This window comes from Eschrichtius robustus, chromosome 11, assembly GCF_028021215.1.
Source record: "Eschrichtius robustus isolate mEscRob2 chromosome 11, mEscRob2.pri, whole genome shotgun sequence".
Classification (NCBI taxonomy): Eukaryota; Metazoa; Chordata; class Mammalia; order Artiodactyla; family Eschrichtiidae; genus Eschrichtius; species Eschrichtius robustus.
This window is the reverse complement of record NC_090834.1, coordinates 50,160,064-50,187,988: the sequence shown is the minus strand read 5'-3', so window position 1 is coordinate 50,187,988 and position 27,925 is coordinate 50,160,064. Positions and strand designations below refer to the sequence as shown.

The 27,925-nt window shown below is 38.0% G+C and overlaps 1 protein-coding gene and 1 long non-coding RNA gene across 2 annotated transcripts in view; one reads left to right on the top strand and one right to left on the bottom strand.

Moving 5' to 3' along the window:
- Positions 1–11,498: 11,498 nt before the first annotated feature.
- On the top strand, positions 11,499–17,595 carry TMEM126B (transmembrane protein 126B). Its single transcript, XM_068554330.1, has 5 exons — positions 11,499–11,587; positions 14,066–14,187; positions 15,293–15,486; positions 16,547–16,658; positions 17,250–17,595. The coding sequence occupies exons 1-5, from the start codon at positions 11,507–11,509 to the stop codon at positions 17,431–17,433; spliced, it is 693 nt and encodes a 230-aa protein (XP_068410431.1). The 5' UTR covers positions 11,499–11,506; the 3' UTR covers positions 17,434–17,595.
- A 141-nt stretch (positions 17,596–17,736) lies between these two features.
- Positions 17,737–27,925, bottom strand: part of LOC137771230 (uncharacterized) — a 27,997-nt gene continuing 17,808 nt past the window's right edge. Inside the window, exon 4 of the long non-coding RNA XR_011075345.1 lies at positions 17,737–20,294. This is a non-coding gene — a long non-coding RNA (uncharacterized lncRNA). The remainder of the gene's footprint in view (positions 20,295–27,925) is intronic.

Sequence of the window (27,925 nt, the reverse complement as noted above, 5' to 3'; positions counted from 1 at the left end):
AGTGTTCTCTCCACAGTACCACCCTTAATCCTCCAGAAACAGAGTTGAGCATATTTCTACGGAAAAAAAATAAAACTTGACCAATCAGACATAATTTTATCACTGAATTTTAGAATCTAGGGTTATATGTTGAATCTCTTATTTTTACATGTGTTTATTAATATAAAAATTATATTTATAACATATAAACTAAAATGGTCCTACCTTTAAAACCTGATAGAGATAAAAAGTTCTTTCATTCATTAATCAAATATTTATCTTACTATGCTCTAGACACTGGGAACTCAACACTGAACAAGATAAATATTCTACCCTCTTAGGGATTTCTTTTGTCTGAAAGTAAAGATAATTAAATAGAAAATTTAAACAAAGTAAAAGATTAAAATAGAGTGGGGTCATGCTATGATGAGGTACCAGGGGCCGTGAGAACAGAGAAGTAAATTGATGCCATACAGACCATGCTATGTTTGGCCTTATACTGAAGGAGGAATAATAAGCCATGGAAGATTTTTTAATAAAGATGAGCATGACCATTTTTTAAAGTTTTAGAAAGATCATCCTAACTACGGTGTGATATATATCAATTGAAACAAACAAAAATGATTAGAGTTTTTCCCTCTCTCATGCCATTTCAAATGAATATATGCAACACTGAACAGTTTTTGATCATTATTTACAATATAAGACATTATGACTAGCAAATAAAAATATTTTATTAGGAAGTACTTATATGTGCTTAATTCTTATTATTGACATTATTGTTCTTGTTATTTTGTAAATTAAGATATTCATATGAAAATAATAAAATGATGAATGCCAACAGAAAAGTTATCCTCGTACCAGGTCTTTAAAAAGAAGCTGTTTTAATATTAAAATATACAGTTCAAGGTGATACATCAAAGGTGTCATTTTATTGCTAATAAAATTAGCTGGCATTTTTTGAGCAATGCTAAGCATTCTGCAGAGATCACCTTATATAATTTTCACAAGAACCCCAAGAAATACTACTATACACATTTTGCAAATGAGGAAACAAACTGAGAGAAATGAAATAACTTGCCCAAGGCTACACAACCAGTGTTGGAACCAGGGTATAAAGCATGGTCTATCTGGCACCAAAGCCCATACTTTTAAGTATTATGCCATATTGAAACGTAACTTACTGGGAAAGGATCAGTGTTTCTTTTTTCTTTAATTGTCCTTAGCTATTATACTATACTTCCAGCCCGCCCCCTCCCAAAAAAATTTTTTAAATATACTTCAACAAACACCTGTTGATAAGGCTATTTCCCCTATTGACACAAAAAGATATTAATATGAAATGGTGAATTTATATTACTACCTTTCAGATAAGTCATGCTTTCACAATTTCTATAGAATTGTTGAAGAGAACAATGGGAAAAGTACAAGGTTAAATAGTAATAAATAGAAAGAAAGAAGATAGTAAATTGCATCTTCAGCTGAATACTGAAACATGCCTTATTCCAGTTGTAACAAACTAGAAAAAGAAAATGAAAAAATAGGTAAAACTTGGAATTTAAATTGTGGGGAAAATGTATGGCCAGACTTAAAGCAGATCTAAAGACTGCAATCATTTTGTAAATATTGGATGGTTTACAGATTACTTTAGCAACATTGAAAGAGAAGAAATACTCATAAGAAACATTATTCTATTCTAAAAAAAAGCACAGTGTGGCATTTCCTTTCTGTAACCAGATGTGTACGTGCCACATCTGGGTAGGCTAACTCCAGAAGCTGACCAGGAAGCTGAACCCAGACAACTGATGGAAGGAGACAACTTTCCTCTGAACACAACTTTCCTCTTCCTTGGACCAAAAAAAAAAAAAGAAAGAAAGAAAGTATTCTGATAAGCATTTGTATAGCACTTTCCTATTCCCAAAACAATTTCCACATGGGCTAGATATTTTTCTTTGATTGTCTCAATAATCCTAAGAGTTGGATATTATTAGTGCAGTCATGTCTTAAGATGAGGAATTTGAAGCTCAGTCTGTTGATCTTCTTTAGATAACTTATTCAGCTAATGGTAAAGACAGGATTCCGTCCCGGGACTCTCCTCCACTGCACCATGATGCCATTCATTTGTTCAAAGAATACCTCACTCATACAGTAGAAAGAACATTGGATGAGCTTCCTGTCCTAATTCTATCACTAACTTTATAAAAGTGAAGTTAATACATATTATCTTATTTGATGGGGAAAAGAAAATATATGGGGGGGAAGTATTAAACCCCTTTTAGAAAAGGAAACTGAGGTTCAGAAAGATGATATGATTTTCACAAGGTCACCTGGTGGCATTATCATAAGAAGGCATGTGAAGAAATACCTGTGCGAGGCTGGCACTTTGAGATGTTAATTTCTTCTCTCCCTAAATGTTCCCATTTCCTTTCTTCTCATTCAAGCTGGTAACTGGTTTTGTACTTTATTGCCTCAGGGGAGGTATGTACCAGGACAGAAAACCGATGGGATTTTAAAGTTATCCCAGTGTTGCTTTCCAAAAGCCTAAACCCTCCAAATAAAAGAAATGTTTGTTTCAGAGATGAAAGAGAGATTCTCAGGTACATGCAGAGAGAGGGACATCTCCTAGCCCCTCCCCAGTCCAGAAAGAGATTTTCTCAGTTGAAAAATAAGAGAAGTTTTTGGATCCCAAGGCAGCAGGTATCTAGGCTCTGTTTCCTGGCAGCATTGCCTGAAAGGCAGAAAGACCCCAGAGAGGAAAAGCATCATTATGCAGCTAGGCAAACAGAAACACAGAAATTCTGGGGAAAAAACATTTAAATACATGTCTTAGAAGTAGCAATTGTTGCCAGACCAGAAAGAACCATCTAGACACAACAACTCATGCCTCAGAGGTAAACTGTTGTATATAGATGATCAATGACCAGAGTATACCCCCATTCCAGATGGAACCCTACCATAACCCCACGGAAGTAGGAAAAAACTCAAAAAGGACTGGAGTGATTCTGCCCACAACTTAGTAATCAAGAGTCAAAAATAAAGTTGAACTATAGAAAATAAATGGATATTTCTTACACACCTAAATTTATAGACTGAGAGTCCAGCTCAGTGATTATCAGATCTTGTCCTTTCTCCTAGAAGCCACGTCTTCTGACTACTGGTCTAGGTTTTTCCCACAATATCACTGCTATTGAGGATTATAGGGACATGATTCAAAGAAATGAACATGACACGACGTTAATCCCAACATACACAGTGAAATTGCCTGTGTCCATATCTGTCTCCCTAATAAATTTTAAGCATCATAAAGGCAGACACCGAATATCATTTGCCACTGTAAAACATGCACCTAGCACAGTGCCTGGTACATAGCAGGCACTCAATAAATCTTTGTTGAATGGATAAATGATGGAATAAATAAATAGAAGGAAAGCTATTTCCTTAAATACATACCCAAGTTTACCTTTTAAAATAATTTATAGTTTATTACCTATAAGGTATTTTAAATAGTACAGAACCTATCAGGTTTATTTCAAGTCTCACCACACTTTCAATGGTAAAGATGTCACAACTCTCCAAAATGACAGGCCCCCTACAGAAGCCTCAGAGTCTTACTCTAACAGAATTAGGGCCCTAATGGCTAGCAAGATGTGTCATCAGCAGCAATGGGATACATAATCTTACTCATAATCTTTGAAAGATTTAACTTAATTCATTTTCACAGGAGTTTCTACTTTATATCATTTCCTCTTGATTTTAAATCCTAAAACAAATGAGGTCAGGAGAATTGTTTCATAATAGAGGCAATTTGGCCATAATTCTTGAAATAGCTTTGAAAAACTCACTAAAAACTGAACCTATGCAGAAAGCTTACTACTTGGAATTTGGAATGACTGACTGGACAGAAGAGACTGGGTAACTCATGATCCTTTGCTGACAAAGCAACCTACATTGAGGATACAGAGCCCTCGTGCCTTGACTGCTACAAACTCCTGAGCAGGAATTATAGCTGGGGTGCAAGTGCTCTTGCTCCAGTAAAAAAAAAAAAAGATTTTCTACATCTCAGCATTATACTCAAAAATATTCTATCATCACTGACATGGTTACACAATAAATATTAAGAAATAAGAGCGTATAGGGCTTCCCTGGTGGCGCAGTGGTTGAAAATCTGCCTGCCAATGCAGGGGACACGTGTTCGAGCCCTGGTCTGGGAAGATCCCACATGCCGCAGAGCAACTAGGCCCATGAGCCACAATTACTGAGCCTGCGCGTCTGGAGCCTGTGCTCCGCAACAACAGAGGCCGCGACAGTGAGAGGCCCGCCCACCACGATGAAGAGTGGCCCCCGCTTGCCGCAACTAGAGAAAGCCCTTGCACAGAAACGAAGACCCAACACAGCCAAAAATAAATAAATAAATAAATAATAAAAATAAAGGAATTCCTTTAAAAAAAATAAAATAAAATAAGAGCGTATAATGAGAGTATATAATTAAGAAAGAAGAGCATTCTTATAGTTTACTGAATGCATTGTTATAGAAGAGTGCCGGATTAATTGACTGATTGGCAAAGGCATAAATGAATTGAATGTCTTAATCTGATGTTTTAAAAATCCAATATTTTGTGTACATATTCTCACTGACTAGACTCTTCCACCCAAAGATGTAACCAATCATAGGCCTAAAGGAGAGATCAAATATTCTATCATGAATGGAGCACTTGGGCAGTTTCCCAAAAACCTAACAGTTCAAATATTTTATGGTGTAAGTTCATTAGCATATCATTTGCAACATTCCCAATACATAAAAACTGTAAAATAAAATCAATTAACAGATAATTTTAACACTATGCCTATTATTTGCTTCATAACATACTCCTACTCAGTAGTTGAATACAAAGAGTATTCTTCTATTTCTCTCTCCAGAATGTTCTCTCTTCATGCCTCCTGGATTGATGAATATTTTCCAACATCAAGGATCTGTGGCTTGACGTAGAGAACAAACATATGCACACCAAGGGGGGAAAGTGGCAGGAGGGCGGTGGTGGTGTGATGAATTGGGAGATTGGGATTGACATGTATACACTAATATGTATAAAGTAGATAACTAATAAGAACCTGCTGTATAAAAAAATAAATTAAATTAAAAATTAAAAAAAAAAAAAAGAATCTGTGGCGTCATGATTTTCAACAATTCTCTCAACCAAGGTCAAGATGTCCCTTTTGAGGGATTTTAAATCTAAAAAAATCTTTAGTAAGTTATCTTACTTTGACTTACAGAAATTACAAAAGTTTGAAATCTGCCTTTTCCCATCCCTCTCTGGGGCTTAACTCTTTTGAGTTCTACTGGCTCAGAAAAAGAAAAAGCATGAAGTTTTTTGAAATTGAAAAAGCATCTGAATATAATCCTGGTATGGCAAACACAAAAGTTCAAACAAAAACTTGGTGAAGTACGTACAGAAGGGATAAAATAGCTACTCAGGTGTAGTCAATAAATTTAGGTACATGTTTTCCCCTTTAGAGAACCTAAAAAAAAAACTTAGTAATTGAAGAAAAGCTAGAGATAGAGAGTATGCTCAGATGCTCAGATAATGAAAGGCAAATATAAACTAGTGAGATCCTACAAAAAAGAAGTTAAGCCACAAAGTACAGGAAATAGATAATGAAAGAAATTTTTAAATGAGGAAAAATTAAACATAAGAGTTATAAGTTCCCTCCCAGAGAGTGGGGGAAAAAAGAAAAACAGAAATGACACTTTTATGAAGTATACAGTCAACCAAAAGGAAAGAGTGTAAACCCAGGAAACAACAATCTCAATTTCACAAATGTCCGTAAGATACATGGCAATATCATGTCTTGGGATTCTAATCACACAACATTCTTCAACTTCCTTTAAAAAGAACAATGTCAAAACATGTGAATTATGAAAATGACAGTGTTTAAGTTTCAGTACATGGTATACATACTCTATTATATGGCTAAAAACAGTTGCAACAGAAGAATTCAAAGGAAATAAAGTGTCATGTAAATTAATAACATCAGATAGACTTCTATACCAATTTAAAAGAAGAGCAGAATAGGACAACTTTTTAAAAACACAAATGAAATAAACATCAACCTCAAAGTATTAAAAGCATTGATTTTTTTCACATATTTAATGACAGTGAAGAGAACAAAAAACTGCTCAAAAAAGAAACTGCAATGTACTAAAACATTCTGTTGAAGTATATTTTATCACTAAAACAGCAACTTTCTGCAAAAACCACAGGGGAGAACACAACTATCGTTAACTTTTATTTCTTGCATTAATCCAACATGAAATCAGATCAATTCACAAGTCTGTTGAAATAGCCCCTTACTATACATCATGACCTTGCATCATATCAGAGAATGCTGATACAACTTATCTTGGATTGGCCCTGAATTTTCAGAATTTAAAACAGGTCAAAGATATCATAAAGGCTCAGCTGGGAGCAAATCAAGTTACAACTGTAGAAAAGAGAATCCTGAATGAAAAGCGACTGTTGGGAGAAAAATATCTCTGAAGAAGAAATGATGAGTGTTCTGTTGATAAAACTGAGATCTATAAAAATGTGAAGAGTGTGAGGTAGAAGAGGTAGGAAGTAATGTCATAAAGCAAAATAGCACTGAATATAGCAGTTTTGGCTTACCTAAGAACAATCAAGAATAGCACCTAAAAATGTACTTAGGGACTTTCCCGGTGGTCCAGTGGTTACAACCCTGTGCTTCCACTGCAGCGGGCCGGGGTTCCATCTCTATTCAGGGAACTAAGATTCTGCATGCTGTGAGGTGCAGCAAAAAAAAAAAAAAAAAAAATGTACTTAGATGTCACATCCATTCCCACTTCCTTCCATGCTTACATGTTACCAATCAGAGAAACTACTCTCTACTTTTACAATAACATACAAAATATATAACAAGTGAGAAATATGTCTTATGAAAATTTCTTATTGTAATAAGAATATATTCAACAATGAATAAACACTTGGCTCTATGAGGATAGTTATTGTTTAAGATTACATAAAGCCTAGCTTCCATCCTATCTACCACATGCAACAATGAAGAAAGAAAAAGGAGGGACTTCCCTGTTGGCACAGTGGTTAAGAATTCGCCTGCCAATGCAGGGCACACAGGTTCAAGCCCTGGTCCGGGAAGATCCCACATGCCGTGGAGCAACTAAGCCCGTGCACCACAACTACTGAGCCTGCGCTCTAGAGCCCGTGAGCAACAACTACTGAGCTCACGAGCCACAACTACTGAAGCCTGCGAGCCTAGAGGCCATGATCCACAACAAGAGAAGCCACCACAATGAGAAGCCCGTGCACCGCAACGAAGAGTAGCCCCCGCTCGCCGCAACTAGAGAAAGCCCGCGCGCAGCAATGAAGACCCAACGCAGCCAAAAATAAATAAATAAATTTTTTAAAAATACAAAAGAAGAAGCACAAATATTAAAAAAAAAAAGAAAGAGAAAAGATTCAAGATGATAGAGGACTGTGCTCTCTTCAGAATAAATCTAGGTTATACTTCAAAGTATTTGTTTTACTTATAGAAACAGTACAGATAGTAAGCTTAGCTAATTAAAAATATAATGTACATGTCATAAGTTGTTTGGTTAGCTGTCTATAATATTTTAAAATATATATCTTAATACTGTTTTAAGAGATTTTTAAAAAGATAAGCTGTTTCTCTAGATTAGTTCATGAAGTAAATTACATAATGCATATACTTTAGTAATATCCAAATATGTACTTGTTAATTAGAACTTTGTACTTTGTTAATTAGAACTTGTTGATTCCTTAAAAAATTAGACCCACTACAATCAACCCATTGGTAAAGAATAAGAGAAGAGGAAGGAGGGAGGGAGGAAAGAAAAGGAGGGAAGGAAGCAGGGAAGGAAATAAATTATTTCTCATAAAGTATGGTTTTCAATAATGGCAATTTTTGTAACTTCCTTTAAAGGTAGGAACTTTTTTAAAAAACTCAGTCTGTTGGGTTTAGAAATCTTAAGTTCACCCTGCTTAGTTAAGTTATATCTAGAACATCAATGCCTTTCCTCCGCCTCCTTTCCAGATACCTTTTATCCCTCTCTTTCTCTCTCCCTTTCCTCTCTCCCTTCCCTCTCTTCCTCTTCTGTCTCCGTCTCATACACACACACACACACACACACACACAATGTGTTTAATTCAATTACTAGTTTAAAGTAAGTCCAAAAGGGACACTAACTAGAGCACAATAAATGGTAGAAAGAATAAAAATACACCCCAAGCTAAATAAGTCAAAGAGACGTATCCTTTATTGGCTACATTCCCCCAAATCATTCTTGTTCCAAATAAACCAATTGTGTCAGGTATGGACAGGTGTAGCTCCAAAATCTCAAGGAGAGTTTACTTCTCTCAGTGATATTATGGAGGAGAGCAGGAGAAGGAAACAAGCCCAGTCTTAAATTCCAGCATACAAAGGGACATTTCTAGGTGTTTCAGAGGTTTTATATATCATTGTCCTTCTCTACAGACAGCAGTTGGGTAAAGAATCTCACTGATTATAAGTTTCCTCAATACACCTTCCAAATCCACAGGTAGGATTAAACATCATGCAGAGCCAGGCTGCACCTTAACCTTCACACTAAGCTTTAGTTTCAGACTGTAGCAACTCAAATAAATGGTCAACATTTGGATCTATACTAGTCCACTACAGTAGAGTTCAAGGGTATTGATACACATTTTAGTTTAAAACTCTTTAAAAAACTCCTCTATAGTTGATCTGGTCTTCTATAAAATGTCAAAAAACAAAAAACAAAAAACACCAGCTTCTCCAGGATCCTTAGGTGAACAAGGTTCACCTGGGGTAGATCTAGGCTAAAGTGAATCCCAAGGTGTGACCTATAATAAACTATACTTCAGGAACCTTCCAGATCTTGATCAGTGGGGGTGGGGAGTGAGGTGTTTACCTCATTTGCAGAATTTGCCAATCATGTTACTGGATAATGTATACATCTGGAAAAGCACAACAGTTACCAAAGTGGTGCTTTATCACAAAAGTGATTTCCACTAGAGTAAACCCAAACATGAAAGCTATTTTTAATAAAAGATAAATAATAAATCTATAATTGCATTCACTACAAACAACTTTATCTTTTACAACTATGCAATTTGCTTGATAAATATTAAATCCATGAGGAAGAGCTGCACTGTACAGGTTTCTTTTTTGAAGACTGTGTAAAAGTAACCTTTAACAAGCTAAGAAAGCAAGCTAAAGAAAATCCCAAATCTGTGGTATCAAATTTACGCTGATTACAAATGGTGATTTATACCACCTGATTTACGAAACCATAAATGCCTATAATTAAATACCACAGTCCTACTTGGTTTTCATTTAGTAAAGTAATATTACTGAATGATGTACCACAGAAAAGACATCATTACAATGACTACATCCCAAGGAAAATTCTACTCTCAAATGGACTACAATTTAAACTGCAAATAGCAGAACCAAGAAAAAGGAGAAACATATATAGAAAGCCTCATAGCCCACCTTTCTTCTTGACTGGCATTCTTGGGTCTTTCCACTGCCACAGGATTCAAGATCTCTTTTCAGGTCTCAACTTGATCCACCTGGATGGAGGCCAAGAGCCAGGTAACTGTTGCAAACCACTTCACTGTTTGAAATCCAGGCTGTCTTCTCTTTCAAATAAAGAAAAAATGATGTATTTTTTCCACCAACTTTGACAGTGCCCACGGAGTTTAAAGAAAAATAGCTTTTGAGTTTTGCAGGTTTTTCAATGTTTATAAAACATTTGTTCTGTTTAAAAAGAAAATTATTGTAAGCATAGAAAACATTATTAAAACTCCTCTTCAGGCAGCAACATTTTTGGAGTTCGATGACTAACTCAATTAAGGCACAAACCAAATTTACACAGCTGTCTCATTACTCAATACATGATCAAAGATGAACTGGTTGATGATAAAAACCCTCAATTCTTTAGAGAAAAATTTAAAACCCTCACCCCCAAAAAATACTTTTAAAAACCTCTTTGACTCTAGTCTCTAAAAAAGGTGGGTGAGTTTGGACAGTTTTCTGGGGCAGAACACAGACTGAAAGGCCCCTTTCTATTCACTGGACCAGAAGTTCCGGATCTCACCCCCTCAGTAAGACAGGATCCAGCTTGCTGTCACTTTCATTTTTTTTCTTCTGTGTTCTCCAAGCCCCTCAAGCTTGATCCTTAATGCCCCCTCTGATTCTGATCCTCCCACGTATTAACCGAGAGGATTGAAAAGAAGGAAAGCAATCCCCTGGCATGGAGACATTAAAGTGACAGTGCTACTCAATGGGCACTTGATGCAGGATGAGTTGGCGAAGATTTCTTCACACTGGAGTCATTCACATCATGCCGTCTCTTCGCATCCAAGCAGCTCCCTATCCGGCGAGGAAAAACACTGAGACTGTTCGAGACAAGTCAAACCTTCCCCCAAAGGTGTTTTCTGAGACGCTGTAGTAGTATTAGGCATGTGAGCATAAGCGGTGCAAACAGTTCGCGGTTTCCTAAATGAGAGAGTTCGGCCGCTTGGCTTCCACATCCACCCTTTTTCCCTCAGTCTCTCTCCAAACTACCCACCTTCCTTTTGCAGAAAAAACAAATCTCTCTGCTACCGCCGGCCACCCCTGCCCACACCCCGTTCTTATATAGAAGAGCACAGAAATGTCCTGCACCCTCCACGCGATGAAGTGTTTCCTCAGGCAGGAGAAACAGCAACACTAGAAATTATATAACTCTCGATTTTGGCTTCTCTAAGACATGGAGACTGGAGGGTCGGGGGGTGCTGGTCTGGGAGATACTGCTGGGCACTGAACGCGCACAAAAGGGCGCCAGGCGTCCTCGCAGCGTCCCCCAACCCGAAACACCGGCTGGTAAGGGGGTCTTCTCGGGGAGCGGGGGGTGCAAAATTCTCTCCGGTCTCTTTCCAAGCGAGGAGAAAGGATGGAATATGAGGGGACTAAAGATTGAGGAGGGGAGTCTGACGGCTGTGAGGGGAGGAGGCTAGTCGGGGCCGCTCTGGCAGCCGGTTGGGGGCTCTAGGGAGGAGGTGCCCGAGAAGCCGGAGCCGTAACACACGGGCCAGGCCAGAGGGGCAAGCACCCTGAAGGAGTGAAAGGGGCTGGGCAGCTCGGCCCCAGCTAACGGAGGTGCCCTGAGAGGAAAACGCGCAGCGACATCCCTGCGCTCGGACCGCCCCCACGTTCCCCTCAGAAGGCGAAAAGAGGGAGCTAGGCTAACAAATTAAAGAGAAGGGAATACGGGCCTGGCAGGGGGGCGGGCCCATGGGAGTCTGGACCTCCTGGAAGCCAATGAGCGGCTCCAGTTTCTGGACGCCGGGCCCAATCACAGCCAGGATGGAGGGCGCGGCTTTTGACTGGGTCGGGGCGGGCCAGGGATGCGGGCTAGAGGCGTGAGCCCGCACCACTTCCCGCCCCGGGAGTTCTGGGTCCCCGCCCACCACTAGTCACGTGAGTCGCCAAAATGGCGGCGCTCGGGCGTGAGGCTGGAGCCGACCGGAGGGCTGCGGGTGTGGTGCCGGCGGGAGCTGGGGAAGCGCCCAAGGTAGGCGGAAACCCAGGGTGGTATGGGCGGTGATTTCTGCAGCCTCAGGTGCTGGTGCACTCTTCTGAAATGATGCGCGTAAAAGGGATTTGAAGTCTAAAGAGAATAGCTCCCAAGTCTGTGCAGGGCGCAATTAAATCCCTGGTTGCTATGAAAAGAGGTAGGGAGAAAGTAGGAGACCTAAAGTTTAGTCCTGATTGATGAAGCCTGTTTTCTCTTGACTCGGGGCCTTTGCATTTTAAATTTCCTGCCATTTTGTCCTGACCTCTGCCTGGGTTGTGGGTTCTGAGGACATGACTACATCTTGCTTATCCGGGGGACTTTCAAATACCAGGTGAATGTCTGAGCAAATGATGAGTGAATGTTAAATAAAATTCTGAAGGTCAAGTGAAATAATACACATAAAAGCACTACAAAACCATAAAATATTACTGGTATAATCGTGGTGACCAGTTGAGTGGCCTTGAACTGGTTACTTTTTTTTTTTTTGAACTGGTTACTTTTTAGATAAAATGTTAGTTATAGAGAAATTTTTACATTTCAATACTTGTAAAAATTCTATCAGAAAGTTATCAGTATATTTCTCTGCTTTAATAACTGCCTTACAAAAACTATGCACTCAATAAATATTTGCTGTCCTGTTTCAGTATTTTAGGATCATAATCCTGGATATCTGTGTTTCCTATATAATGAGGTGTAGACTAGGTAGGAGGTTGGTACAAGGGATTGCCTGAAAGTTTTCTTTGTGAGGAATAAGGGACTTCAGTGATTTGGATGACAGCAAAACGAAAAGTTTTCCCAAGTTTCTGGTTAATTGTCATGTTACTGACATCTGCCTTCATGTACACTAGAGGGATTAGATATAGAATCTCCCTTAGATATTGCTATCTTGTCTCTTCCATTTGCCATTTAGATGTCAGAGAGAGGCAAAAGATTAAATCTAGTCTGTGAAAAACTGTAATTTATAAAATATTTTACTTTTTTTTTCTGTCCTCCCCAGATATTTTAAAGAAAAAGATAGAACTGGCTTGAGTACAGTTCTTCAATGATGCAGGGAAAGAAACTCGTCCATTATTACTCATTGTTTAATACCATATGAAGGTTCAAAAGAGCCTATACCTTCAGGATGTTGATACCATGGATGAATTGGCCTTTCATTAGTTAGGGTTAGGGTTGGTACATATCACTTATTCAGGAAATGAATATTACAGTGATGTTCAACATGTGTCCATTGACTACCAGCATCAGAATCACTTGGTGTTATTAAAATGCAGATTTCTAGACTTTACCCTACTCCTGTTGAATCCAGATATCTCAATAGGGAGCTCAAGAGACTGCATTTCAGATAAACTCGTGATTCCTGTGCACATGAAAAGTTGAGAATCTTACTAAGTCTCTTTTATGTCTTTTATGCTTAACCCACTCTGATTCTCTTGCCCAGGACTCCTAAAATTTGAGACTTATTAGTCTATGCCCTTGACCATAAATGTTGTTAAAATGGAGAATCATATAAATTGTGAAAGGCATAGATTTAATCTATTCATTGGCTAATCTGGAATCCCATAATGCCAGTATGGCAAAAGATGTAACAAATATTAAGACGTTTCACAGAAATCTGAGAGTCTTACCCAGAGCAAAATATTCAGAAGGGATCCTTTCTGAGGGTCCAGTTTTGTTTTGTGTTTTTCAACTACTGGTTTCTGTTAAGATGCTACTGGCCAAACCTCATGGTCCCTTGACATTAGCAACTGTCTATTCATATATCACACTTGGGACACAGGAACTTTCCAACCCTGGAGCCCAGTGCCATAGGTCCAGGCTCCCTGATATACTGCATAGCAATTTCCAGCAAAGGATCTGGATATATATACCTTATATAATCCAAGGTAACCATGATCCACTGCCTCTTCCTAGGCTGGAATGTGTCCCTCTTTCTGATGTTCTGTCTTGATATTCTCCAAGGCAATCCCTGTTCTCTCCTACCTCTCCAGGAAACTCAACATAATCTCCAAAAGCTCAGGCTTTCATGAGACAGAGGATAAAGACAGTGGTCAACAAGTAGCTACTGTTTACTTTCAGCTCTGAAAAAGCTAGAGCATGGAGAACTACAAAGGGCCTGGCTACCTTCAGGGAAAACTGTAAAGAAAACAAAAAATATCTCAGTAAATTATCCTTCTACAACAAGTCCTCAGGCAAGTCAGCCTCTCTGAACCTTGTTTGTCTCATCCATAAAGGTAGAGATGACCATTATCCTACCAATTTCTCAAAGTTGTTATGTGAATCAAAAAGCCATCATCTAACAGATAATAAGAGCTCACTAAATAGTGACTGAATCATTAACAAAGTATGTGAAAGCAGATGACAGTACCTGACACTTTTACTAGAATCTAAATGTTTTTTAATCTGCATCTGTAGAATTTATAAGATTTAATATTAACATCATTAGCTATTATGGTTCTGGATTTTTGTGTTTTCCAGGACATCAAGATGCCAACATACATATATGGTCAGTCCAGTCCTTCTCTAGGAGATGCAAATCTCAGAAAACCAATGGTCATCGAAATCATAGAAAAAAAATTTGAATATCTTAGAAAAGAAAAGTAAGAGACTCACCCAGACTGAAAGTCAATAACTTTATTTGCAGATCTTCTGTATTGCCATTGTTTCTAGGTATCTAAGATCCTGTTAACTTTATTGAGTTGGTTATAAAGAAAGCTTATTTTCAAAAAAGAACTGGAGGGAAACATGAGCAGATGAAAATAGCGGTTTGTTGGAATACTGAGACTGTGGATAATTTCTTTTCTCTCTTGAAATTGTTTTGTTTCTAAAATTGTTGAAATGTTATTTGTGCAATTAAATGTTATTTGTGCAATTAAATGTTATTTGTGCAATTAAAATTTTAATTAAAAGTAATTAGGAGAACACCATTTTGAGGGCTACTTATATTAAATATCAATTGTAATTAATTTCAGTTTAGAATTTATTACCTCAGCCACAGTGCTGAGCTCAGCAAAAGGGAATACAGATTCCATGATGTACATATAGTCTCACATTACCATTCTGACTTTTAGATTAATAGAGCTCAAGAATAAAATCAAAGGACGTTGATCTTAGACTTTAAACATTTCTGGATTTAGGTATGAGTCAGAAAAACTAGATCTCTCAAATTTCTTTGGATGAAGTTTTGGAAATCCTAGACAAATTATTTTAAATGTATCTGGACTACTTAAGAAATAGTTATTTTCTAGAAGGCCTAACCAAATGTAAAGAACTTTTTTCAAATGACCTTAAGCAAATTAATTCTTTTAGTAGAAAGAACAGTATTCTTGGATTTAGATAGTTCATAAAATTTGGCTACATTGGAACATATTCATATTTATTTGTGGCCAAAATTTATTCTCTCTTTAAAAGAGCTCCATCTTAGAACCACTCTATTCTCAGAAAGATAGTTCTATTGTTCTCTCATTAGAATGCAAGTTCCATGAGGGGTGGAATTTTTTTTCTTTCCGCCTCCCCCCCCCAACTTTATTCACTGCCCCACCCTCAGCACAAAGAAAATACCTTTCTTTGTATAGTATTGAGCATAGTAAATGCTCAAGAAAAATTTGATGTTGAGTAAATATGTAATAACAAACCCAGGAAAGGATATATCTATTAGAAGAATATTATGTTAAACTTAATTCTTCACTTTGTTTTTCCAATTAGGACTTTGAATATATATGGAACAGTGACCTTTGGAACAACAGCTGGTTTCTCTGGAATATTGGCAAACTTAATTTTCAGACATTGCTTCAAGGTTAAACATGATGCTTTGAAGACATATGCATCATTGACTACACTTCCATTTTTGTCTACCATAGTTTCTTGTGAGCTTCTTGTAAGACATGCTTTGTATTCAGGTAAATTTAAATTCATTAACATATGTGTTTATATCTAAGTAAAATTACTCATTAACATATACCGTTGCTACTGCTGATAATAGTCCCTTACATTTGTGTATTTCTTTACCACTAACAAAGTACCTTCACATATATTGTCCTGTTTCATCCCCACAACAATCCTCCTAATCAGCCAAGGCAAGTAGTATTGTGTCTTTTCTTTACAGGTAAGAAACTAAGCTGAGACATGTTCAAGTACACTAAGAAGCAGCATGATATACTGGGAAAAAAGGAGGCTTTGGTATACTACATATTTCACTTAAGTTTTGTGACACTGGGCAAGTCATTTAATCTCTGAGACTCAGTTGTCTTATCTATGAATTAGGACTAATAGTACTTACCTCACAGGATTAAGAATTAAGATACTGTATGTTGAATGTCTAACATAGTATCTGGCATATTATGGGCTTTTAATGTTATTTCCTACCTCCTCCCCTTACCTTAAGTTTCACAACTAGTAATTGATGGAACCTCTGACCCCTGTTCATCAGGTCCCTGCTTAAATACCTTTTCCCCAGGGAAACCTCTGATTCCCTCAGGTTAAGTTTCTAGATAACATTCTCTATTCATTTTACCTTCAAAGCATATGCACACTTAAGATTATTTGTTTAAATATTTGTCTAATGTATTTCTTTCTTAGTAAACTGACCTGAAGGTCAGAGATTGGATCTCTTCTGTGTAATACTGTATCCCTAGCACATGCCTGACACATAGACAATATAAATGTATTACCCTAGAATCCAGATATCTGGTCTGCTAGTTTAATATTCTTCACTATGAAATTACTTCTGCAACAGCCATATAAGTAAGAGGTAACTTATCCTTATGTGAAGTATAATAAAAGCATTTTTTAAATGTGATACATTTAGTCTATTGTGCCATAGACTGAATTTCTAATATTCTTTCTACTATTTTGCTATGCTTGAGGACAATGCAAATAACTACTGTATGAGGACCCAAGACTCTTAATAGTTCTTATCCTGAGTCTTAAAGGGAGATCAAATTTACTTTTGTTTTCCAGGTAATATAAGCCGGGAAAATTGTGTTCTGAGAAGTTCACTGATTGGCATAGTGTGTGGTGTTTTATATCCCATTGCTTTAGCTTTTTCTAAAAATGGACGTCTGGCAGTCAAGTAAGTCCATCTTTTTGTTCCGTTTCTTCCTTTCTTCCCTTTTTTTTTTAAAATTTATTTATTTAATTTATTTATTTTTGGCTGCTAGTTGAGGCAAGCAGGGGCTACTCTTGGTTGCGGTGTGCGTACGGGCTTCATTGAGGTGGCTTCTCTTGTTGCAGAGCACCGGCTCTAGGCACACAGGCTTCGGTAGTTGTGGCACGTGGGCTCAGTAGTTGTGGCTCGTGGGCTCCAGAGCGCAGGCTCAGTAGTTGTGGAGCACGAGCTTGGTTGCTCCGCGACATGTGGGACCTTCCCGGACCAGGGCTCGAACCTGTGTCCCCTGCATTGGCAGGTGGATTCTTAACCACTGCGCCACCAGGGAAGCCCCCCCCTTTTTTTTTTAATGTTAATAAACTCTCCTTATTCTTTAGCTGCCAATGACACATTTTCATCAAAATATCATAGTTTCATATTTCAAATAGCTAATTTTAACCTTTTTTGCTATCTACATGAAAGATCTAGAATAGAAATGATCAGTTTAGGAGACATCAACAAATTTTTTATAGAATTTACTTCCAGAGGAAGTAATTAATCCTTTTTCATTTTTAGGTATCATACTGTTCCACTGCCACCAAAAGGAAGGGTTTTACTTTATTGGCTGCTGCTTTGTCAAACAGAGATAAAAGCAATGGTGATTCCTCTTATCCTTCAGACAGCCCTTGGAATATATCATGGTCTAGAGCATTATACAATATTTGAAAGTACACTTGAGAAAACTGTACATGAAGATTAACCAAAGAATGAATGGATACTAAATCAGCATAATGGACTTTTTTATGATCAGGACTTAGGCACTGCTGAAAGAGTTAAAAGTAATTCTGGATAGAAAATTTGTTTCTTTTCCTTTTGCCTGGTGTATAGCAGGTGCTCAATAAATATTCAGTAATTAAATAAATGTAGGTTTCGTCTCTGTTTTGTCATTGTATGTGGAAATGGATTTGAGGCCTCAAGGTCTGATCTATACATTTATGTATGTATTCATTCACAAACATTTATTGAGCACCTGCTAGGTCTCAGACATTGTGTTACATATAGGAAGAAATCGTCCTTACCCAGAAAGAACTCACAATTACAAATGTGAACACATAGCATGAGAGGGTTTGAGAGATACACACATAATTCTTTGGGCACACTGAGGGTGTGGCTGTTAACTACTTGTGCAGAAGGGAAAGCTATGGGGGGGAAGGTGACATTTGTCCTAGATTTTGAAGGGGAAGTTGAAAGTTCACAAGAAAGCAATATAACAGCCCATTCCTCTACTCTAAACTCTAATTCAGTATACTTACTAGCTCTTATCATTGACAAATTACCTTCACTGTGCTATTTAAAGAACATTTATTGAGTGCCTGTTTGCTATGCATTAATATAGGCACCAGGGGTATGAAAATTCAGTCACTGCCCTCAAGAAGCATAAAATCTAAAGAAAGAGATCACAGCATGCTTCTTTAAGTCTGCTAGAGCATTCTTGAGCTACATGTTTAGGGAAACAGGAGAGGAAATGAATGCTGTCTGTCTGATGAAAAGAATAAGACACAGAATGGAACCCCGTTAACTCATTCTCCTTGTCTTAATCACATTCATCTTGAGATTTAAAGATTTGGTCATCTGAGGCCCCAAGCAACACAAAACAGAAATGGAAGTCTTAACGAGGTGCTTTACAGCATCATATATAACAAACTGAAATACATACACTCTTTTACTCATAAAAAAAAAATGGTTAGTAAGCTGTACAGCTTTGTATTCTCAGAATAATTCATGATACTTGAAACTCTGAGGAAAGGGTAGGCAATTGGGAGGAGAGAGGAAACCAAGTCAAATAGATAACAAGATCAATGGTAGTAATAGTAACTCTTAAACAATTATTATACAAGTACATGAATACCTTCTTATTGTGAGATATACAAATGATCCAGAAGTATATAGAGCGTGGCTTGAAAGTCCCCCTTCACTCCCACTCCATCCTATTTCTACTCCATTCTCCAGAGGCAACCATTATCAAGTTAGCACATCTTTTTCCTTGTAGTATTCTTTTGTAACTTACATATTGTTTTTAATAAATGGTATTATCCATACATATTATACTGGAAATTAATTTTCCCTTCAATATATGTCTTGGAGATCTTTCCGACTCATTACGTGTCGGTCTAACATGTTCTTTTTGGTGACTGAAAAACATTCTTGGTGATTCTAGTATTCACATAGGTGATCCTTCCAACACCTTGGTCTATCCTACCACTTATTCCCATGGTCATACTTTAGACCTGTGCTGTCCAATATAGTAGTCATTAGCCATGTGTGGCTCCTGAGCATTTGAAATGTGAGAAGTCTAAATTGAGATATGTAGTAAGTGTAAAATACACATTAAGTTTTAAAGATTTACTATGTAAAAGAGAATATAAAACATCTCAATAATCTTTTGATTACATGTTGAAATGTTACTCTTTTGGATATATTGGGTTAAATAAAATACATTAAAATTAATTTTACCTGCTTTTTTTAATCTGGCTACTGTGAAATTTTAAGGTATATACACAGCACATATTTTTATTGGACTGTGTTGCTCTAGACCTTGTCATTATCAATAAATTGAAATTCTTCACATTCTCAATTGTAAAATCCCATATTCTGATCACTACCTCCTGTCCTTCCTGTTTATTCCTTCTCATACCACAATCCGGCATTACTTCAGGTCTACCAGAATCTATAATCCACCAATCCCACTACCTTTTCACTGTCTCTCACCCCCCTCACATCCTTACCATCCTTCTCCAGCTTCAGCCACATCAATCTTTTTAAAGTTTGCCGATATCAAGGAAAAAAGAAAAACATAAAAATGAATCTAGCTAAGGTTGATTTTGAAATAAAGATATTTGCCTCTTGTTTTCTTTTGTGAATTTTCTGTTCATGTCTTTGGCGCATTTGATTTGTAGATCAAATAAATTCTCTATAAATTCCGGGTATTTTGTTTCTTCATATGCTGAGATAGTAATCTGAGAAATACAGCAAGGTTGATTTAGGTTCACCTCCCTTGCCACCTGAAAGCAGGAGAGATTTGTATCTTACTCCATGACTTCAATTTGCCTTTTTTACAATAGAAAAAGCAGGGAAGTCTATCAATGTTTTCCACTGGCTTTGGAAAGCAGTACTTGCCAAAATGGCTGTAAGAGGCCTGAAAGGAGAAACTAGGGAAAACTTGATCGGGGCCTGAGCCCAAAGGTGAAGCTAGGTGAACCACAGTGAAGAAAGGCAGCAAGTCACTAGAGGCAAGATAGTTCAAAGGTGTGAAGTACAGCCTGGAGCTCCACTATCAAAAGTTCAAATCCTGGCCTTACTACTTACCAACGGGATAACTTTGAACAAGCTATTTCACCTCTCTGCACCTCACTTTCCTCATCTGTAAACTGAGAAATAAAGATTGTACTTACCTCATAGTGGTGTCAGCACTAAATGAGTTAATAGATGTAAATCAAAACAGTGGCCAACTCACAGGAAGTCCGTATATGTTACTGCCATTACTGTTGTTCCTGTTGCTCTTACTGCATGCCAGCTAGCACAGTCCTTTCCCTAGCCTGTAGTTATCTGTTTAGCATTTTTCTAGGAAAGATTAGAAAGAAGCACAGCAAAGAAAATTCACAAGCTATCTTTCACTTGAATAAATACATATTCATTTATTCAACTAATACTGATTCAAGATACAGCATGTGAAAGACACTGTATACCACACGTTGGGCAATCTACCTAACCTTTCTGACTGTGTTTCCTCTTAAAACATAGTAATAACTGCTTTGCAGTGAGGTTATAGAAATGGAACCATACCATACCTGGCCTATAGGAGGTGCTCAATAAATGTGGTTACATTGCCTGTTTTCCCTGATGTTCTCCCTGAGTTATATGTAATGACTAAGATATGGTCCCAACTATGAGAACTTAACCTTCTCTCTCTTGGCTTTTCCCCTGCATTTTCTCCAACTGCCTTAGCCATGTGATTATCCCCCTGCTTTTGTATTTACTGCATCATATTGCATTACTTGCTATGTATTGTGTCATATTGATTTTCTTCCTGCCTTTGTACAATTATACTGTCTTGTGTAAACCATTCAGTATTTGAATTTCCAACTTTAAGCAGTAATCTAATAATGAAGAAATGGTATTCTACAGATGCGGCTGATTTCATAGAACTTGTTCACTTACATTCCTAAGCCTCATTTAAAAAAAAGATTCTTCCAAAGATACATAACCCATATTCCCCTATCTTCATCATCTTATCCCCACAAAGACAGTCACGCTAACATTAATAAAAAGAATAATTGAATCCTGGTATCCCTGAGTCTCACCAGCTTCACTAAAGTAATGACCCCCAAAAGCCTCCCCAAGATCAGACATAGCAGAAGAGTAGTAAACTTAAAGACACAATATCAACTTCAAAGTAAAACTGAAAAAAAAAAACCCTAACATAGTATTAGTGAGTAGCCTTATATACCTGTGATTTAAGTCAATTAAGGAAGGGATGAGCAGAAAAAAATTTTTGAAATACTAATGGCTGAAAATTTTCCAGATTTGATGAAATGTATAAAACAAAAGATTCACAGATTTCCAGTCCAAGGTGGTAATACAGGAGACCCCTAAACTCATCTCCTCCCACAAACACACCGAATCTACAGCTACACACAGAGCAATTCCTTCTGAAAGAAATCCAGAAACTAGCTGAGCAACTCCTACACATCAGGCAAACAAGGATATATCCACACCAAAATAGGTAGGAAAGGCTGAGAAACACTTGCCATAAGCCCCCCTGCCAGCACAGCAACATACTCTCATGAGGAAACTTGAAAATCCCAGTTTCTCCCACACTGTTGGCCACACACCTTCCAGGTGTCTGCTCCTCTGGTGACACGGGGCCGGGAGATGATCTCCTCAGCTCTTTGCCTGGGTGGGCAAGTCAGGCTCTAGGGCCAGCAGAAATCCTCATTTGAGGGTCCCACTGAGGGCGCCCGGTCAGAGTGCTACAGCTGAGCAGAGCGGCTGCTTGGGACTACTGCTCAGGTGCTGCAGAAAGCCTTCTTGGAATCTGACATGTTATTACTTTCAGACCGTTGGCCAGCTGCTCCTGACTTAGCCACATGAAGGCTCAGACTATCCCAGTCTCTGAACTGAAGAGAACCAACACTATTAGCATATCTCTCACCACCATGAATGCAAGGTATTTCAATGAAGAGTATCAGGAGGACATCTACAAATCCCAGACTGGCATGTGCAAGTTCTGAGGAATGATGGAATAACCCAATGTATCTGGGTGACCTTTGGAGACAGCTGAGACAGAGCTACAACAGGGCAGTGGCTGACACACAACTCAAAGCACATTTTTCCAGCCGTGTGGCTGACAGGGTTTTGGTGCTCTGGCCGGCTGTCAGGACTGAGCCTCTGATGTGGGAGAGCCGAATTCAGGACATTGGACCACCAGAGACCTCCTGGCCCCATGTAATATCAATTGGCGAGAGCTCTCCCAGAGATCTCTGTCTCAATGCTAAGACCCAGCTCCACTCAACGACCAGCAAGCTCCAGTGCTGGACACCCCATGCCAAACAACTAGCAAGACAGGAACACAACCCCACCCATTAGCAGAGAGGCTGCCTAAAATCATAATAAGTTCACAGACACTCCAAAACACACCACTGGATATGGTCCTGCCCACCAGAAAGACAAGATCCAGCCTCATCCACCAGAACACAGGAACCAGTCCCCTCCACCAGCAAGCCTACAAAACCCACTGAACCAACCTTACCAAAAAACAACGGGAACTACGAACCTGCAGCCTGGGAAAAGGAGACCCCAAACACAGTAAGTTAAGCAAAATGAGAAGACAGAAAAATACACAGCAGATGAAGGAGCAAAATGGGAAGACAGAGAAATACACAGCAGATGAATACCAGAACAAACAAATGAAGCGGAAATAGGTAGTCTACCTGAAAAAGAATTCAGAGTAATGATAATAAAAATGATCCAAAATCTTGAAAATAGAATGGAGAAAATAAAAGAAACATTTAACAAGGACCTAGAAGAACTAAAGAGCAAACAAACAATGATGAACAACCCAATAAATGAAATTAAAAATTCTCTAGAAGGAATCAATATCAGAATAACTGAGGCAGAAGAACAGATAAGTGACCGGGAAGAAAAAATAGTGGAAATAACTACCGCAGAGCAGAATAAAGAAAAAAGAATGAAAAGAATTGAGGACAGTCTCAGAGACCTCTGGGACAACAGTAAACACACCAACATTTGAATTATAGGGGTCCCAAAAGAAGAAGAAAAAAGGGACTGAGAAAATATTTGAAGAGATTACAGTTGAAAACTTCCCAAATATGGGAAAGGAAATAGTCAGTCAAGTCCAGGAAGCACAGAGAGTCCCATACAGGATAGATCCAAGGAGAAACATGCCAAGACACATATTAATCAAACTATCAAAAATTAAATACAAAGAAAAAATATTGAAAGCAGCAAGGGAAAAGCAAAAAATAACATACAAGGGAATCCCCATAAGGTTAACAGCTGATCTTTCAGCAGAAACTCTGCAAGCCAGAAGGGTGTGGCAGGACATATTTAAAGTGACGAAAGGGAAAAACCTACAACCAAGATTACTCTACCCAGCAAGGATCTCATTGAGATTCAACACAGAAATTAAAACATTTACAGACAAGCAAAAGCCAAGAGAATTCAGCACCACCAAACCAGCTTTACAACAAATGCTAAAGGAACTTCTCTAGGCAGGAAACACAAGAGAAGGAAAAGACCTACAATAACAAACCCAAAACAATTAAGAAAATGGTAATAGGAACATACATATCGATAATTACCTTAAATGTAATGGATTAAATGCTCCAACCAAAAGATATACACTGGCTAAATCAATACAAAAACAAGACCCATATATATGCTGTCTACAAGAGACCCACTTCAGACCTAGGGACACATACAGACTGAAAGTGACGGGATGGAAAAAGACACTCCATGCAAATGGAAATCAAAAGAAAGCTGGAGTAGCAATTCTCATATCAGACAAAATAGACGTTAAAAGAAAGACTATTACAAGAGAGAAAGAAGGACACTAACTAATGATCAAGGGATCAATCCAAGAAGAATACATAACAATTGTAAATATTTACGCACCCAACATAGGAGCACCATAATACATAAGGCAAATGCAAACAACCATAAAAGGGGAAATCGACAGTAACACAAAATAGTAGGGGACTTTAACACCCCACCTTCACCAATGGGCAGATAATCCAAAATGAAAATAAATAAGGAAACACAAGCTTTAAATGACACATTAGACACGATGGACTAAATTGATATTTATAGGACATTCCATCCAAAAACAACAGAATACACTTTCTTCTCAAATGCTCATGGAACATTCTCCAGGATAGGTCATATCTTGGGTCACAAATCAAGCCTTGGTAAATTTAAGAAAATTGAAATCGTATCAAGTATCTTTTCCAACCACAACGCTATGAGACTAGATATCAATTACAGCAAAAAAGCTGTAGGGGGCTTCCCTGGTGGTGCAGTGGTTAAGAATCCGCCTGCCAATGCAGGGGACACGGGTTTGAGCCCTACTCCGGGAAGATCCCACATGCCGAAGAGCAACTAAGCCCGTGTGTGATAACTACTGAGCCTGCACTCTAGAGCCCATGAGCCACAACTACTGTAGCCTGCATGCATAGAGCCCGTGTTCTGCAACGAGAGAAGCCACCACAATGAGAAGCCTGCGCACTGCCACGAAGAGTAGCCCCCACTCACCGCAACTAGAGAAAGCCTGCGAGCAGCAACAAAGACCCCGTGCAGCCAAAAATGAATAAATAAATAAATTTATTTTTTTAAAAAAAGCTGTAAAAAATACAAACACATGGAGGCTAAACAATACAGTACTAAATAACCAAGAGTTCACTGAGGAAATCAAAGAGGAAATCAAAAAATACCTAGAAAAAAATAACAATGAAAACACGATGACCCAAAACATATGGGATGCAGCAAAAGCAGTTCTAAGAGGGAAGTTTATAGCAATAAATCCTACCTCAAGAAACAAGAAATATCTCAAATAAACAACCTAACCTTTCACTTAAAGCAATTAGAGAAAGAAGAACAAAAAAACCCAAAGTTAGCAGAAGGAAAGAAATCATAAAGATCAGAAATAAATTAAAAAGAAATGAAGGAAACGATAGCAAAGACTAATAAAGCTAAAAGCTGGTTCTTTGAGAAGATAAACAAAATTGATAAACCATTAGCCAAACTCATTAAGAAAAAAAGGGAGAAGACTCAAATCAATAGAATTAGAAATGAAAAAGGAGAAATAACAACTGACACTGCAGAAATGCAAAGAAAGGATCATGAGAGGTTACTACAAGCAACTATATGCCAATAAAATGGACAACCTGGAAGAAATGGGCACATTCTTAGAAAAGCACAACCTTTCAAGACTGAAACAGGAAGAAATAGAAAATATAAACAGACCAATCACAAGCACTAAAATTGAAACTGTGATTAAAAATCTTCCAACAAACAAAAGCCCAGGACCAGATGGCTTCACAGACGAATTCTATCAAACATTTAGAGAGAGGTAACACCTATGCTTCTCAAACTCTTCCAAAATATAGCAGAGGAAGGAACACACCCAAACTCATTCTACGATGCCACCATCACCCTGATACCAAAACCAGACAATGATGTCACAAAAAAGAAAACTACAGACCAATATCACTGATGAACATAGATGCAAAAATCCTCAACAGAATACCAGCAAACAGAATCCAACAAAATATTAAAAGGATCATACGCCCTGATCAAGTGGGGTTTATCTCAGGAATGCAAGGATTCTTCAATATATGCAAATCAATCAATGTGATAAACCATATTAACAAGTTGAAGGGAAAAACGATATGATCATCTCAATAGATGCAGAAAATGTTTTCAACAAAATTTAACACCACTTTATGATAAAAACCCTCCAGAAAGTAGGCATAGAGGGAACTTACCTCAACATAATAAAGGCCATATATGACAAACCCACAGCCAACATCGTTCTCAATGGTGAAAAACTGAAACCATTTCCACTAAGATCAGGAACAAGACAAGGTTGCCCACTCTCACCACTATTACTCAACATACTTTTGGGAGTTTTAGCCACAGCAATCAGAGAAGAAAAAGAAATAAAAGGAATCCAAATCAGAAAAGAAGTAAAACTGTCACTGTTTGCAGATGACATGATACTATACATAGAGAATCCTAAAGATGCCACCAGAAAACTACTAGAGCTAATCAATGAATTTGGTAGAGTAGCAGGATACACAATTAATGCACAGAAATCTCTTGCATTCCTATACACTAATGATGAAAAATCTGAAAGAGAAATTAAGGAAACACTGCCGTTTACCACTGCAACAAAAAGAATAAAATACCTAGGAATAAACCTACCTAAGGAGACAAAAGACCTGTATGCAGAAAACTATAAGACACTGATGAAAGAAATTAAAGATGATACAAACAGATGGAGAGATATACCATGTTCTTGGAATGGAAGAATCAACAATGTGAAAATGACTATACTACCCAAAGCAATTTACAAATTCAGGGCAATCCCTATAAAACTACCAATGGCATTTTTCACAGAACTAGAACCAAAACTTTCACAATTTGTATGGAAACACAAAAGACCCCGAATAGCCAAAGCAATCTTGAGAAAGCAAAACGGAGCTGGAGGAATCAGGCTCCCTGACTTCAGACAATACTATAAAGCTACAGTAATCAAGACAGTATGGTACTGGCACAAAAACAGAAATATATATCATTGGAACAGGATAGAAAGCCCAGAGATAAACCCATGCACACATGGTCACCTTATCTTTGATAAAGGAGGCAAGGATATACAATGGAGAAAAGACAGCCTCTTCAATAAGTGGTGCTGGGAAAACTGGATAGCTACATGTAAAAGAATGAAATTAGAACACTTCCTAACACCATACACAAAAAAACCCTCAAAATGGATTAAAGACCTAAATGTAAGGCCAGACACTATAAAACTCTTAGAGGAAAACATAGGCAGAACACTCTATGACATAAATCACAGCAAGATCCTTTTTGACCCACCTCCTAGAGAAATGGAAATAAAAACAAAAATAAACAAATGAGACCTAATGAAACTTAAAAGTTTTTGCACAGCAAAGGAAACCATAAACAAGACCAAAAGACAACCCTCAGAATGGGAGAAAATATTTGCAAAGAAAGCAACTGACATAGCATTCATCTCCAAAATATACAAGCAGCTCATGCAGCTCAATATCAAAAAAAACAACCCAATCCAAAAACGGGCAGAAGACCCAAATAGGCATTTCTCCAAAGAAGATATACAGATTACCAACAAACACATGAAAGGATGCTCAACATCACTAATCATTAGAGAAACGCAAATCAAAACTACAACGAGGTATCATCTCACACTGGTCAGAATGGCCAGAAAGTCTACAAACAATAAATGCTGGAGAGGGTGTGGAGAAAAGGGAACCCTCTTGCACTGTTGGTGGGAATGTAAATTGATACAGCCACTATGGAGAACAGTATGGAGGTTCCTTAAAAAACTAAAAATAGAGCTACCATATGACCCAGCAATCCCACTACTGGTCATATACTCCGAGAAAACCATAATTCAAAAAGAGTCATGTACCACAATGTTCATTGCAGCACTATTTACAATAGCCAGGACATGGAAGCAACCTAAGTGTCCATCGACAGATGAATGGATAAAGAAGATGTGGCACATATATACAATGGAATATTACTCAGCCATAAAAAGAGACGAAATTGAGTTATTTACAGTGAGGTGGATGGACCTAGAGTCTGTCATACAGAGTGAAGTAAGTTGGAAAGATAAAAACAAATACCGTACGCTAACACATATATATGGAATCTAAAAAAAATAAAGTAAAATGGTTCTGAAGAACCTAGGGGCAGGACAGGAATAAAGATGCAGATGTGGAGAGTGGACTTGAGGACACGGGGAGGGGGAGGGGGAGGCTGGGACAAGGTGAGAGAGTGGCATGGACATATATACACTACCAAATGTAGAATGGATGGCTGGTGGGAAGCAGCTGCATAGCACAGGGAGATCAGCTCGGTGCTTTGTGACCACCCAGAGGGGTGGGATAGGGAGGGTGGGAGGGAGACACAAG

Coding starts and splice junctions, on each gene's coding strand:
- TMEM126B (XM_068554330.1), top strand. CDS start 11,507: ATGGCGGCGCTCGGGCGTGAGGCTGGAGCCGACCGGAGGGCTGCGGGT. Junction 15,487..16,546: donor AAGACATGCTTTGTATTCAG/GTAAATTTAAAT, acceptor TTTGTTTTCCAG/GTAATATAAGCCGGGAAAAT. Junction 16,659..17,249: donor AATGGACGTCTGGCAGTCAA/GTAAGTCCATCT, acceptor TTTCATTTTTAG/GTATCATACTGTTCCACTGC.